Source organism: Dermacentor andersoni, chromosome 4 (genome assembly GCF_023375885.2).
Source record: "Dermacentor andersoni chromosome 4, qqDerAnde1_hic_scaffold, whole genome shotgun sequence".
Taxonomy (NCBI): domain Eukaryota; kingdom Metazoa; phylum Arthropoda; class Arachnida; order Ixodida; family Ixodidae; genus Dermacentor; species Dermacentor andersoni.
Window position 1 is genome coordinate 184488384 of NC_092817.1, and position 16458 is coordinate 184504841.

The following is a 16458-nucleotide window of genomic DNA, read 5'->3' on the forward strand; positions in this document are numbered from 1 at the left end:
AAGCCACAGGAGGACAACTGCCTACCATTCGCAAACGAATGGTCTCACGGAGCGCCTGAACAAGACCCTCGCCGACATGCTAGCAATGTACGTCGAGGTCGACCACAAGACGTGGGACGCGGTGCAGCCATATGTAATCTTCGCATACAACACGGCGGTGCAAGAAACAACACAGATCACGCCATTCAAGTTGGTTTACGGCAGGAACCCGACGACGACGCTCGACGCCATGCTGCCATGAATGTTGACGTCCCTACCTACTTCCAGCGCGCCGAAGAAGCCCGACAGCTCGCCCGCCTACGGATCAAGAACCAGCAGCGTGCCGACAGCCCACACTACAACCTGCGACGACCGTATTTGGGTATGGACACCGATACGCCGACGAGCACTGAGTGAGAAACTATTGCGACGCTATTTTGGAACCTACAAGGTCATTCGACGTATTGGCGCACTGGACTATGAGGTCGTGCCAGACGGCATTCACAGCGGTGCCGCGCACGATCTGAAGTTGTCCATGTGATGCGTCTTAAACCCTTTTACGGACGCTGACGAACTTCCTTACCCGCCGTGGTTGCTCAGTGGCTATGGTGTTGGGCTGCTGAGCACGGGGTCGCGGGATCGAATCCCGGCCACGGCGGCCGCATTTCGATGGGGGCGAAATGCGAAAACACCCGTGTGCTTAGATTTAGGTGCACGTTAAAGAACCCCAGGTGGTCTAAATTTCCGGAGTCCTCCACTACGGCGTGCCTCATAATCAGAAAGTGGTTTTGGCACGTAAAACCCCAAATATTATATTATTATATATTACGAACTTCCTTATTTTGTTGGTTTCTTTGTTACAGGTGTTTTTCTTTATTACTGTCGTTTGTTTGCAGCATCGGGTTTATGCTTTTTAGGGGGGTATTGACACGTGTACTTGTTTGCCTTAATCGGCGACACGTTTCACCGCCTAATAAATGTTATCGCACAGCGAAGGACGCGCCTGCATGTATCGGAAGTTTCTGGAATGGTAGCGATGCTTCCATCCGCTGTCTGTGACCGAACCTTGTGTAATCTGATTGCATGTGTGCGTGACGCGAATAATGTAGAACTTGGTGGAAGGCATGCGGGTCGCAGCGATTACTATGGAACATTCGAGGAGTCATGTATAAAAGCCGACCGACGCGCTTGACCCGCTGACCAGATTTTCGACGATCGCCGACCGTGTTCGCCGCTATCGTTGTGCTATAAGTGTAGCCTGTTTTTGTGGGTACAGGTTGGCGCAATAAAGGTTAGTTTTGTCGTTCACAGTGTTGCTACTGTGTTCTTCAGCGTCACCAACACGTGATAATATTAACCTGTAGTGTCCCTTTAAATCGGGCCAAGCGCGGGGTGTGGTTGACTTCGTGTGTCTGTCCAGCTTCCCTTCGCTCACACTTGCCAATCGCTCAGCAATATCATAAGTCGGATCGCGCTCGGTCATCAGCTTCAGTTGTCGTAACAAGTATGAAGATAGGAAAGATAAGACAGAGACGCACGATGAGGGGTGCAAGGAACGTAAGACGCAGGAAACCAGGTCTTCCAAGCATTAGGCGAAGATGGCTAATTCGCGTTATCACATCTTGTGCGGCTCCCGGTGTTCTAACACCGGGATTTCAGTTCTGCGACGTTTTCCTGTTTTCCTAATGAAAATTCGTAAACTCAAGTATTTCAATCTATTTTCTGAGCACGTATTCATTTTGCATGAGTAAACCATTTGTGTACAAGCCTGAGTGGACTGACACAGAGCAGTGTCGCTCGACTCGTTCGTCAAGACGGAAGCCCATCTGCTGCCGGTGAAATACTTGTAATTAAGGGTTTGAGTGCGTGTTTGTTGGGCTTGTAGAGAAGGATTGGAACGTTATAGTGGGTGGTCCTCTCGTGAATGCCGCTGGCGCTCGTAGTGCGTGCTCTGCCTAGAGTGTCGCCGCTACGCTGCTCCTATACCAATCAAATAAGCACGTTAACATTTGGTGGAGAGTACTATGCTCTCAAACCTCCCACCCTGTAACTACGATCTCGTACTCTGCCGTCCACCGTGCCTCAGGACGCCTCCCAGCAAACACCTCCTCCTGCACCAACCACGTGTCGTGATGTACCTCGTCACCGCTACCCTGTCATCTTCACTGTCACGTCTTACACCGGTGTAGAGGACTGTCTCACCACATACGGGAGGGTCAGCGCTCATAACAAGTATGCAACTCATTTTACTGGCCTACCATTTACGCATTGTCCCAGTGTATGGAATGACGTAGCCCATGCCGGAGGATATAGTGGAATAGGACCGACGTTTAACTACTTATCTATAGTAAATCGCGCGCGGAGGGGTAGGAATCTTCACTCCCGAAACGCGGAGCCCGTGCTGCTGCTAAAACGACGAAGCAAACTGGACTAGTCGCCGGCGCTCCGTTCAATCAGCTCAGTGGCGTAGCCAGGACAGCGTTCTGGCCAACTCCGGTGGCGTGAGCGTTCCGCGCACGCATACTATAGGCGATAGCACGTGCAGCTGTGTGTATGCACTGGTCTGAGCGGAATGGAGAAATAACGTGAAGCTAGCATTATGTAACAAGGCACTCAAGAACGCCGACGGTTTCTCGTAGGTCTGGTCTTGCGCGCCATTGAGGTGCACCGACACCTCCGCCATCGGCGGTTCTCGTCATGACGCCAGCGTTGGGACACTCTGGGGGTGGCTGGCACGAACATTTAACAAGGCAAATAATGACGATTTTAACAGCGCGTTAATAGGCATTCCATAGAATGCTCCAATTACGTACCTAGTCTACAGGGCGCGGGAGCACCCAACTTCACGCTGCTGTCCCTAGCTCGTCGGCCACTTCGTAGACGAGTGGTGCGACGTAACACCTCGATCAAAACTTGGGAGGCGCTTAAGCCTCGCCTTTAAGATAACAACGCGACAGCGTTAAGGGGTTGCTGACTGATCGCGTCTCATCTTCTCGTTTCTCACCACGACCTGCTTATCGTGGTCTCGACGGGGGACAATCACTTGCTTCTCACTGCAGTGGCGTTGTTTACTTTACGCCATCATTTGCTTATCATCGCATCGCTGTTTACTTTATATGCTTTCATGCGACTTTTTCCTTTCTCTTACATTTTTTTCGTACTTTAGTACTTACTCGATCATGTGACCTACTTCGATGAGCAGATGCGCAAGTGCGGGTGTTGGCCCGCACTTGCGTGTAGCTGGAACACAGTCTTAAGAGTTCACATTCAAAGCATTTTTTTTCGTGTGGAGGCATCTCCTGCAAAGCGAGTATGTGATCTATGGTTTTGAGACTAGTAAGACAATGGTCTCCACATAAAAATACCACCGCAGGCATTACTGTGAGCAACGTTTGCCGTAGTTTTTTTTTCTACTAATCGCTTCGCTTCGAAGCTCATTCACTGCGGTCGCGCGGCCTAGTTCGCAAACGGTCATTTTTCTAGAAAAGCTACCAATTTGGGCCAGTCGCTCGCTGCTCGACTTTTAAGTCACGCGACCGTGGTCGCAAAACCGTAGTCACCGAAAGTTATGTTAGCATGCGGTTCCATCCGGCGTCGTCCTTCGTCGCACCAAATACAAAGTCTACGCCACCATGGCAGACTACAGAAATGCAGTTCCGTAGTGTCTTGCCTCGTGATGCTGAGGTGCAGCAGTTCCAGCAACGTGTCGAGTGTACGCGGTAGCATTCCCAGGAAGTTAAACAGCAGCAAAATAAAGCAAGAAAATTACGCACCAATTACCATGTAACGCGAAGTAGAAGTTACTTCTCGGTAATACTCCTCGTTGTGCGCACGGAGTTCGGGCAGGAGGCCGCTTACGTGGCCAGCCACTTATGGAGGCAGGGGCTCACCCGCTAGCATCGCTTTTTCTTTGGAGGCTTCGCGCTGCCACAGCTGACACCATGGCAGAGCACATCGGCACTCTTTTCTCGAATCAAAATCCATGGCTGTTGCTGGAACGCGAAGCCAGCGAAGTGCGGTCCGTAGATCTTTATAGAGTGCTCAGTGAGAAGGATAATCTCCGGGAATGCGACCTGCACGTCGCCCTCAGCCTCGCTTGCCAGCGTGAGCGCCGTTCGCATTCAGTGGCTTTTTGGTCGCCTGTCGCAAATGGTCGCGCGACTTCTTCCAGTCGCAGATGTGATTGAGCCTTATTTCTATGGATGTCCGGATAACCGCACATCCCCTGACCCACTTACCCCTCCACCGCTTTTTTAAAATTCACACGCGCAGCGCAAGCTAAAGGCACGTGGTAAACTTATCCAGGTCATTCCTCCAGCTGTTACTGTTCTTTTGCCCTAAAGAGACAAGAAATGTTTAACGATAATGGAAGACAGCCCGGCACCACGTAGAGGCAACTTCACATTCAACTTCAACTAAAGCAAGTATTGTTTACCGCACGTGAACAGTGAAAAGGTCGTCGCAGAACATTTCTGCATTTTTAGTTTTACGATAGAGCATTTTCTATTTGTATTTTTGACTTTTTATTGGGTTCTTGATACCTTTATCCCTGTAATAAATTAATGCTATGCTTATCTGCATGTCAGCGTTTGTATCAAACAAACTGCAACTGGCGAGCTCGTTGGCAGGCCCGGCATCGCTGACAGCATTATTGCTAAGTTCTGTTAATACTGATGCCGCAAGTAACTTGCATTTAATTTAAAAGAATATACGCAGCGTCGCAAGCTGGCCCTCGTGCGCTTTATTTCTTTTAAACCCCGTTGGATGTTCACTAACTATACTAAATAATACACTATCGGAGCGCACGCGGCCGGCCTGCTTACTTCGTCATTCCCGGAAGCACGTAGGGCTGCTGCTACAGAAGTGGTATCGAGGCGCCTATGCCGACAAAACAATTAATGCATAAGCTGTCCGATACTTCTACACTTTGTCCGTTACCCAGTCGCACATTTACGTAAAAACAGCGCACATAGCATGCCTACATGTTTGAAGCGAACAAGAAAAATTTCGTATCAGTTACTCTATCAACTTACACATGGGGCTGGGCCACCATCACAGAGGCACGCGTCGATCGCCTTCGTAGAGGCTGTTATTCTCCACTCGGTTCTCGGTGTGGAGTGCAGCCGCTAGCACTGAGAAAAGGGTACTACGCTACAGGGGCATGATAAAGGTTTTTGTAAAGCTTCTATGCCATGTTATCATGGGGGAAAATTGGCAGGACCCATCGAACGATGAACGGTAATGCGTCGAGCACTGAATCAATACAGCAACCCAACGTATTGCCACCGTTGAAACGAGTTATGTATGAGGAGGGCACTGGAGGGCGGGACAGCTCTTTCGCGCGTTCACAAGAACGCTTGGCTCCATCTAGCGCCGATGCGACAAAGCCTGCGCTTGGCCTCCGAAATGTGTGCCGCGCCAGTGCGTGCGATGAAACGCGTCGTGTGGCGACCGGGCCCCTCTCTCGGGCTTCTTTCTGAATACGCTCTGCCATCTGGTGGCACCGCCGAGAAGTTCGCACGTGGCCCCTGATGAAACAAGCGTGGCGTGGCAGTGCCTGCGAACGCGGAGAATTGTTACCTATAGCCTGGCCGCACGCTCAGTGGCACATACTCGGCGATGCATGTTGGCGAGAGGTTCAGTGAAGAAGCGGCACATTCCCAGCGCATTCACGGCGCAGCTCTCTAAAGCATTGGCACGAAAGGCGTTCATTGAAAAGTGTCCCGTATACCCAGTAGAATTGCGGCGCAGCCTGCTCTCGAGTCGGGTCGCTATCCTTGATGAACCCTTGTGGCGTGTGTTCGATAAGGCTGAGCATCGAAGAAATTTAAGGCGCATTCGCAGTGGCACATACCTAGCTACCCAAGTTGGCGTCAAAAACGTTTATTGAAGAGCGTCACGCACCTAACCGCACATACCCGGCGACCTCAGTTGACGTCAGAAAGGTTCACTGAATAACCAGCGCAGACCGAGTGACACATACCCAGTGCTGCGGCCTATCTGTTTGACATTACTCACAGAAACGGAAACTAAACGAAACCTTTAACTGAAATACAAAATTTCGTATCAGTTACTCTATCAACTTACACATGGAGCTGGGCCACCATCACAGAGGCACGCGTCGATCGCCTTCGTAGAGGCTGTTATTCTCCACTCGGTTCTCGGTGTGGAGTGCAGCCGCTAGCACTGAGCAAAGGGTACTACGCTACAGGGGCATGATAAAGGTTTTTGTAAAGCTTCAATGCCATGTTATCATGAGCCAAAGAAAATTCATATGACATTGTGATGTTCAAAGAAATTTACGAGAGGGAAAGATACAAAGATTTTACGTGCACACGATGGTTCAAAAATATGCAAGGCTCAAGGGCGCAGGTTGCGGCATAACATGGTAGCTTTTGTGAAGTAGCAGACGTATTTGCTTTGCTGGGCAAAAGAAAAAGAAAAACTCTCTTGGGAATGGTACAGAAAGCTAAAGCTGGTGTCCTACGAAGGCAGATTACGGCAAATGAAAGCGATGGTAAGCCATCAATGACAAAATTTCAACTCTTCAATAGACGGTTATTGCCCAAAGTGTCAAAATGCTCAACATTTTCAAATTATGAGCGAAAAAAGACCAATTGTGCATCACTCAAAAAATTTTTAATAAACTTTAGACGGGACGTAACTGAAGCACTCGGGAAATAAACCATTTCGTCGACTAAAGCATAACGTAGTAAATAAAGTAAACATAGCAACGTAGCAAATAAGTAAACGTAGCAAAGTCAACATCACAGCAGTGAAAGGGTCGAGGCACAGATCGAAAAGGTCAGGAACTTAGTCGTAAAATGAACACTTCGGTGCTGGATTCATCTTGGAGCCCACGGTACAATTGAAGGCCTTGGCGAACGGCGCAAAGTTCTCGACCGCTTTGTTGCAGTCGCCGCCGTAGAGGTTGTCGGCGGGCGTCGTAGCGCAGGCGGAGAGACAGGCGGTGATGAAGAACACCTTCTCCTCCGTCAAATCCTATGAAAACAAAACTGCGTCTTTTATTCTTGCTAAATATTCACCGCAGTTATAACATTTGGACGTTCAAGATGGAATTACACATACTTCAACACTTGCGGTATTTACAGTTACAACAGGTAGGTATAACAATGGTTTTAGATCTTAAACGGACCCTAAAGAGGAACACTTGATCAGATTCTACAGCTAAAAATATGTATTCGAAACTGTTTCGTTAATTTCTCGGTAAGAGGTTGACTACTACAAGAAATAATAAGGGCCGAAGTTTCTTATAGTGAATTTTGTGTCGAAAACCCTGCGGTTGCATGTCATGGTGACGTCAAGGATATGGAACAATTTTTTCGTGGTATATGGGTCATTGTGGCTCAATAAGTGTTCTTAATGTTTCCAGAGCTTTGTCAATGCCTTATGGGATTACAAATTAGTGGATCATAGCTATGAACATATGCTGATTTATTCCTTCGGTAAATACCGAATCTAAAATGTGTTAAAACAGTGTTTTATAGAGTCAGCAGTCGCAGCGTAGTACGCTCAATTGGAAATGTGACCTGACAATGATAGCAATGGTCTAACAACCATTCAAGTCCTACAACCTGCAATATTATTTGTGTCCAAATTGGCGTAAGGAATGCTCTTTTTCGTTTTGCACGTGAAACTCAAGTTTGGTTCCTTTGTGGTATTCACTTAACTTGTGTAATCTTTACATGCTGCTTTGTAATGTGTTATATGTAACCTATTCTAACCAACACATGTATTTTTCACCCCACTAAAATTCCCAATAGCAGCTGCAATTAATTAAGTGAATGAACGAATGAATTATTTATTATTGAATGAATGAATGAATGAATGAATGAATGAATGAATGAATGAATGAATGAGACCATTGCTTGCCCGATTTGAATGAAATTTGTTGCATATGAGAGAGAAGCCTAAATTCTACCTGCTCTGGAACGCGGAATTCGTTGTCAGTTGGAAGTTTTATCAAAATAGTGAAACATTCGTGAGCTAAAGAAATAGATGCACGAAGCATAGGAACACGTAATTCTGCACCAAAAAACAGATATCGCACTTCTTAAAACGCTTCTGTTAAAGCGCAAGTGCGCAATCTTGATATCTGAATAGACCACCAGAAAGGCTGCCTATTTTTACCGAGATTCTGGGGATGCTATACTCACAAATTAGTAGTATATACTTCAGAGCAATGAATAAAAGATAGTTTTTCCCCTTTTAGACGTACTATTAGGTGCAGTTTACAGAATTGTGACAGCGTATCTTTTGTTGCTGAGATACAGAGTTCTCATCTTAATACACAACCTTTCTTCAATTTTGCAATTTTCAAATTTTTTTTCTAAGCGAATTGACGGTCTAAACTAAAAATCGGCTTCCCACAGTCTCTACATTTTTTTTTTCTTACAAGTAGAATTACCTCATAGAATTTTGTGCATTGGATGCGGAATAAAACATTTTTTTCTTTCTCGTGCATTTTTCATAGATGCCCGAGCTCAATGTCCTTCGCAATCATAACGGCTGAAGTAGCGAGGGGCGGAAGTCAAATGTGTACCGCGATATCTTGTCTCGCTGATTACCGTCGTTAGTTGTGGCAATCCATTGCAGTACTGAAGCACGGCCGTTACGTTGGTCACCACGAGGAAGATGCCTCGTAAATTGCCACCCACCTCTGATAGTTGGACAGCTTTATCTTCGAGACTTCGCTTGAAAGCTTCGTATGCAACTTCCATCGCCGGAACTTCGGGAAAGATGCTGACGTTTCCGGGAAGGCATCCGAGCCAGCGCTGCTCGAAAGTCTTCTGCAGGTCCTTGCTCAGCCAGGATGACACAATCTCTCCTTGCGAGTTGATCTGGAGGGAATTTATGATTATTAATAAAAATTATTGGCTCAAGGGACACATAAGGCCAAAGAGCGCCAGCAGGGAATTGTTTTAGAAGACGCGGCTGTGGCCATGACCCTAACAAAACTGGACCGTAATGCTGCATCACTATCCCAAAAGTAATAATTCTTCACAGTCGTCACATAACATAGCGATACAATACACATAATGCAGTTCGTTATCGTATACACAACCTGTTTTTTTCGTTCGAACCGATTAAAAACAACATTGAACGTCAGTGACAGCATTGCTTCACCTTTTCATGTTTATTTAGGAAAATCAGTGTATGTTACATGCACGACAAGTAACAACGTCCACTCCCTTAGTGCATAGGTATTTTATACATGCTTGTTCACCGTCGTATAATAGTTCTTTTTGCTTTTTACTCAAATGGTGCATAGGTATTTTACATGCTTTATATGGCGCATCATATGCTTAACTTATAGTATAACTCTTGTAACTCTTGTTATTTCTTTCTGGTGTACCCCCCCCCCCTACAATAATGCTTTAGAGGGTGCTGTACGTATTGTACATAAATTCTTAGGTAGTGTACATAAACTTTGTCTTGAGATATTGTGGCAAATGGACGTGCTTTTCGGGGCTCCATGGCGGCAAAGAAATCATAAGTTCTTGTGCATGCTTAGAGCTTGCTTCTGTTTTTGATTTGCCGGTTTTTGTTTCCTTTAAATTGTAATTGGGTGGTTTTCTTTTTCCTTTCTTTTGTCTGTCGCATTTCGTGTGCGCGGGTGTGTTTCGTGTACATTTGCTTTTGCAGGATGGTCAGAGCGCCCTTTCGCACCACGAGCTTCAACACGTGCAGCCAGATGGGACGTTGAGTTATTAGAGAGACTAATAGTTATTAGTAATAGTCGAGACTACTAATAGTTGACTAGTAGTTGAGACTAATAGCTATTAGTGGTTTTGCTCTGCTTGTTTTGGTAGGAAAGTAAGAGCGTGGCCGCGTGGTTGAGCGCGTGCGGGAGCGTGTCATATCTTGAGTCTCCGCAGTATCGGTTGCTTTTGAAACAGTGGTGAGAGTTGCTTTGCGACATTTTGAGGTTTTGGATCCTGTGCGTATCGGTTTTCGCAATAAGGCACGTGCTCTGCATTCTTATATTATTATAGCATTTGCATCAGAAAAAGCGGTGCAATACATGGCAAGAAAGCCGGCAAAGCAGGCAGTGCGCGGGTGGTCCCTCAAGGCAGATGAAGGGACTGATGAGAATGGAGAGGAAATCGAGTCAACCGGCAAACACTGTGATGTCGATACTAGGCTGCAGAAAATGGAAGGCCTTCCAGGAAAAGCTTGTCAAACAGGAGGAACAGCTCAAAAATAAGCTAAACAGGGAGCGCGATGCGTGGAAGGTAGTTAAAAAAAGACTTGAAGTAGCTGAATAAAAGCTGAACAGGGCCGCCATTGTGAGCGAGAATGCGCGTGACAATGGAACGCAGTCCCCCCAACGTGACCGAAGAGGGAGTGCTAGCAAAGTACGTGGAATGCGTGCAACATGGTGAAGGGTTAGCCGGAAGGAGCGGCACCTACCTTGAGGCCGCCACGCGGAAAAAGCAGGGGCACAGGGGACAATGCCCTTTGTCGAGTCCGAATAACGCGCAAAAGGACAAAGGGCAGGAGGGAGAGGTAGGAGAGAGTAAAAGTGTGATTATCGCCGGCGACTCAAACCTGGCTGGGTGCTCAGAAGCAATTGTGGAGAGGGTAAAGGCGATAAAAGAGTGGCGGTAGGGACAATTCCAGGGCGGACACTGGCTTCTGTCATGGAGCGAGCAAAATAAAAGCTCGCGGAAAATGCCCACGTGCGCAACCTTGTCATAGTACCAGGTGGGCTAAATGACGTCCTAAACAGGAAAGGAACAGGACTAGCCCAGCGCTTGGCGAAGGGGGTGGACGACTTGCGCGAGCGATCCCCTCAGGTGTGCACGGTGCCGGAGGTGCCTGTACGTGACAGTCACATACAAAGAGCCGTAGTGGCTGCTAATGAGGCGATATGGAAAATGAGCCGAGAGAAAGGCTTCGAGGTTGTCGAAGTAAACAGGGAAGTGAGAAGGTGCAGGGGTTCTAAACGAGACGGGATCCACTTCAATTACAGGCTGGCACGAGAAGTGGGCTGGCGATTTGGTGGTCGCGCTGTTGCTTTTTAGGGGTCACACGGGCGCTCAGGGGGCCACAGTAGGTAGTAGTGAAGAAAGTCCCCTAGGGGAACCTCAGAAGAGCATCGACGTCCATAACAGAAAAAGGAGGAAAGCAAGCAAGAGAGCTCGCCACGCAATAGGCTACATAAACATGCAGGGCGGCAGAAGAAAGGAAAACTGGGCAGCGATTGAGGAAAAGTTAAATAGAGAACAAATAGGAGTGTATGCGGTGACAGAAACGCACCTTAGAGACTTAGAAGAACCGCCAGTGATTGAAAATTGTTTGGGAAGGGTACAACAGAAATAAGTTCGGAAAGAAAGTGAGGGGGAGTCGGAATGTTCATCCATTAGGGAGCCAAATGGAAAAGAGTCAATTCAAAATGTCAAGACCATCTTTGGTTATCAGGTACAATGAGTGGGAAAAAACTTCGTTGGGCGTTACGTATTTCCGGAAGTAATTGCAGAGAGGAATAAAGAGTTAGTGGAATGCACAAGCGCTTATATTAAAGTTTTCGGGAATGCTGCTGAAATTATCCTATTAGGTGACATGAATGCCCACATACAGGATTTAGATGGCTATACCGAAAACAACGGGAAGTCATTACTAGACCTTTGTGCGCCCATAACCTCGTTATCGTGAATAAAGGCAGGTCACGTCAGAAGTGGGAAACCGGCAATGAACCATTGATTACTGTGATGATGATGTGTGGCGTGTTATGGCGCAAGGGCCAGGTATGGCCAAATAGCGCCATGACAAATGTAATGTTTACGTTGCATTGTGAATGGTGTAGACAATGAATTCCTCATGGTATATGTGACATGGCTGTAAAAAGGACTAAAATCTGTTGCTGTGGATGGCGTAAAATATATTGTTGCTAAAATAATGACACTAAGTAGTGCTGTGGGCTATGGCAATGGGCTTTCGTTAAAAGCATGATGCAATAAAACATAACGGTGACATTTTAGCTTCAAGAAATTCTTTGAGTACAGGGGCTGTTATACGTGCGCTAAAAATTCCCTGGCCAAATGATTTCCAGAGTGTCTGTTTCAGCTAAAAATTATAAGACTAGTTTCGGATTAAAAAGCGGTTCATTGCTAAGAAAAATTTCGGGTGAAGATGTATATTTTCGCGATATGCAGAAATGAAATACTGTTTCCTCTGTGGTTCTATTGCAGGGCATTGAATAAGAACGTGCAGGACAGATTTTAGCCGCACTTACTACAAGTCGGAGGATACCCCCCTGTCAAGAGGTAAGAGTGAGTGCCGTAAGTGTGCCCTATTCTTAATCGGCAAAGGAGCACTTCGTTATATCGTGATGTTCTCTCCGATACCCAATATCCTGATTTCGGTTTTATCAAGTGCAGTTTATTTGGTATCTGAGCATTCCACTGTTGCTGCCAGTGGATTTTCAGCTTGTGACACAAGTATGCTTTAAGATCTGTGGCTGCGATCGGTATGTTTATGTCCGTGTCACTAAAAGCTACCGAAGTAGCTTTCTCGTCAGAAGCTTTGTTGCCTTTTATGTCACAGTGGCCAGGTACTCAGCATAGGATGATCGTTTGTTGAGCACTATAAGCTGAGCATAGCAATGTATGCTGGTCCTTGTGCTGCGTAAGCAACACCAGAAGGGGACTTAGAGGCATCCGTGTAAAATTCAGCACAAGAATACCTCTCCTGAAGCTCAAGAAAATGTGAGAGTATGTGTGCCTCAGGTGCTCGTTTTGATATTTCTGCAAATGACACGTCACATTCGATAGTCTTCCACTCCTAAGGCGGTGGAAGCCGCGTAGCTGCCATTATGACATTCTCTAAATTTGACACGCCCGTTTCTTCAGACAATGCTTCCGACCGAAGGGACAGAGGAGGTCTAGTGCCTGGGCGGTTACGGAAAAGCCTAGGCGTAGACAGGTCGTGGGTAACTGAATGACATGGATGATGGAAAATCTGATTTCACTTTGAGGACGTAAGAGAGAGCTAAATATGTTCTTTGAAGATGTAGGGACCATTCGTTAGATTCAGCATACAGGCTTTCTACGGGGCTAGTCCTGAACGCACCAGTAGCAAGACGGATACCCAAGTGGTGGACGAAATCGAGCATCTTCAAAGCACTAGGCGTGGCAGAGTTATACACGATGGCTCCGTAGTCAAGGCGTGAACGTATAAGGCTTTTGTACAAGCTCAAGAGACATCTTCTGTCACTTCCCCAAGATGTGCGGGACAAGAGCTTGAGTAGATTCATTGTCGTCAAGCACTTCAGTTTCAAATATTTTAAGCGTGGGATAAAAGTTAGTTTGAAGTCTAAAATGAGGCCTAGAAATTTATGTTCATGACTCACAGATAGCCGTTCTCCATTAAGGTCAATAACGGGCTCCGGTATTACGCCTCTCTTATTGGAGAAGAGAATGCATGTACTTTTTTCAGGGTTTAGTTTAAAGCCGTTCTATTCTGCCCACTTAGACAACTTATTCAGGCCAAGCTGCACTTGTCGCTCGCAGATACTAAGATCCTGAGCACGAGGTCGCGGGATCGAATCCCGGCCACGGTGGCCGCACTTCGATGGGGGCGAAATGCGAAAACACCCGTGTACTTAGATTTAGGTGCACGTTAAAGAACCCCAGGTGGTCGAAATTTCCGGAGTCCTCCACTACGGCGTGCTTCATAATCAGAAAGTGGTTTTGGCACGTAAAACCCCATAATTTAATTTAATTTTTATATACTAAGATTACATGACTTGTAACCTATTTGGATATCATCCACGTATACGGAATAAAACAGTGTACGTGGTATGATAGTATGGAGCAAATTCATTTTTACATGGAATAAAGTACAGCTCAGCACTCCACCTTGTGGCACACCTGTTTTCTGAGTAAATAGACGAGACGGGACGTTACCAATCCGAACATAAAATGTGTGGTTGCACAGATAACTTTGAATCACCTTTAGCAAGTTGCCTCGGACGCCCATTCCAGCTAGATCACGAAGGATTCCGAAACGCCAAGTAGTATCATATTGTCACGTGGTCGTGACGTCAAAGAACACAGTAGCAAAACTGTGAAAGGCAAAAACTAGCTTTTATTGGGCGAACCTGTGCCCACAAAACAGGCTACACTTAAAGCACAACGAGAGCGGCGAACACAGTCGGCGATCGTCGTAAATCTGATCTGCGGGTCAAGCGCGTCGGCTTTTATAGAGCAGTCATCGAATGTTCCAGACTAATCGTTGGGACCCGCGTGCCTTCCACATAGTTCTACACCATTCGCGTCAGGCGATGAAATCAGATAACACAAGGTTCGGCGACAACAGACCGCGGATAGAAGCATCGATAACTTCCCAGAAACTTCGGATACATGCATGCGCGTCCCGCGCTGTGCGATAACATTTGTTAGGCGGCAAAACGTGTCGCCCGATAAAGACAAGTACACGTGTCAATACCCCCCTCTTAAAAAGCATCGACCCGATGCTGCAAACAAACGAAAGTAATAAATAAGCACTCCTAGCAAAGAAAAAAAACAAAATAAGGAAAGTTCGTTAGCGTCCGTAAAAGGGTTTAAGACGCACCACGTGGACCACTTCAGGTCGTGCGCGACGTCGCTGTGAATGCGAAATGCCGTCTGGCACGACCTCATAGTCCAGTGCGCCAATACGTCGGATGATCTTGTACGGTCCGAAATAGCGACGCAAAAGTTTCTCGCTCAGTCCTCGTCGGCGTATAGGGGTCCAAACCCAAACACGGTCACCGGGCTGGTACTCGACGAAGCGTCGTCGGAGATTGTAGTGACGGCTGTCGGTACGCTGCTGGTTCTTGATGCGTAGGCGGGCGAGTTGTCGGGCTTCTTCGGCGCGCTGGAGAAAGGTCGCGACGTCAAGATTCTCTTCGTCGGTGACGTGCGGCAGCATGGCGTCAAGCGTCGTCGTCGGGTTCCTGCCGTAAACCAGCTTAAACGGCGTGATCTGTGTTGTTTCTTGCACCGCCGTGTTGTAAGCGAAGGTTACATACGGCAGGACCGCGTCCCACGTCTTGTGCTCAACGTCGACGTACATCGCTAGCATGTCGGCGAGGGTCTTATTCAGGCGCTCCGTGAGACCATTAGTTTGCGGATGGTAGGCAGTTGTCCTCCTGTGGCTTGTCTGGCTATATTGCAGAATGGCTTGGGTGAGCTCTGCTGTAAAAGCCGTTCCTCTGTCGGTGATGAGGACTTCTGGGGCGCCATGTCGCAGCAGGATGTTCTCGACGAAAAATTTCGCCACCTCGGCTGCGCTGCCTTTCGGCAGAGCTTTTGTTTCAGCGAAGCGGCTGAGATAGTCCGTCGCCACGACGATCCACTTATTCCCGGATGTTGACGTCGGAAACGGCCCCAACAAATCCATCCCAATCTGCTCGAATGGTCGACGAGGAGGTTCGATCGGCTGTAGTAACCCTGCTGGCCTTGTCGGTGGTGTCTTGCGTCGTTGACAGTCTCGGCATGTCTTGACGTAACGGGCGACGTCGGCGGTAAGACGCGGCCAGTAATACCTTTCCTGTATTCGCGACAGCGTCCGGGAGAACCCGAGGTGCCCAGCGGTTGGATCGTCGTGTAAGGCGTGCAGTACTTCTGGACGCAGCGCCGACGGAACAACAAGAAGGTAGTTGGCGCGGACTGGTGAAAAGTTTTTCTTCACGAGTAGGTTGTTTTGAAGCGTGAACGAAGATAATCCACGCTTAAATGCCCTAGGGACAACGTCGGTGTGCCCTTCCAAATACTCGACAAGGGCTTTTAGCTCCGGGTCCCCTCGTTGTTGATCAGCGAAGTCTTCCGCGCTTATTATTCCAAGGAAGGCGTCGTCATCCTCGTTATCTTGCGGCGGCGGGTCAATGGGGGCGCGTGATAGGCAATCGGCATCTGAGTGTTTTCGACCGGACTTGTATGTTACAGTGATGTCGTATTCTTGTAGTCTGAGGCTCCACCGTGCCAGCCGTCCTGAAGGGTCCTTTAAGTTAGCTAGCCAACACAACGCGTGATGGTCGCTGACCACTCTGAATGGCCTGCCATATAGGTAGGGGCGAAATTTCGCTGTAGCCCAAACGATGGCGAGGCATTCCTTGTCCGTTGTGGAATAATGGCCTTCCGCTTTTGACAACGACCGGCTAGCGTAAGCTATCACGTGTTGATGTCCATCTTTTCTCTGGACTAGGACGGCACCGAGGCCTAGGCTACTGGCGTCATGTGGATTTCGGTATTGGCGAGCTCGTCGAAGTGCGCAAGTACGGGCGGCGACTGCATGCGTCGTTTGAGTTCTTCAAATGCGTCGACCTGCGGCGTTTCCCACTTGAACTCGATGTCACATTTAGTTAGCTGTGTCAGCGGCTCAGCGATGCGTGAAAAGTCCTTGATAAATCGCCTGTAGTAGGCACACATGCCAAGAAATCTACGCGCTGCCTTCTTGTCGGTGGGCTGCGGG

The 16458-nt window shown here is 47.7% G+C and overlaps 1 protein-coding gene across 1 annotated transcript in view; it reads right to left on the reverse strand.

Moving 5' to 3' along the window:
* Positions 1–6603: 6603 nt before the first annotated feature.
* LOC126530400 (endothelin-converting enzyme-like 1) overlaps positions 6604–16458 on the reverse strand; it is a 44447-nt gene continuing 34592 nt past the window's right edge. The window contains exons 3-4 of the mRNA XM_055070305.2: positions 8658–8840; positions 6604–6981 (exon numbers count right to left, since the gene is read on the reverse strand). Of these exons, the coding sequence (XP_054926280.2) occupies positions 6793–6981; positions 8658–8840 (372 nt within the window). The 3' untranslated portion in view covers positions 6604–6792. The remainder of the gene's footprint in view (positions 6982–8657; positions 8841–16458) is intronic.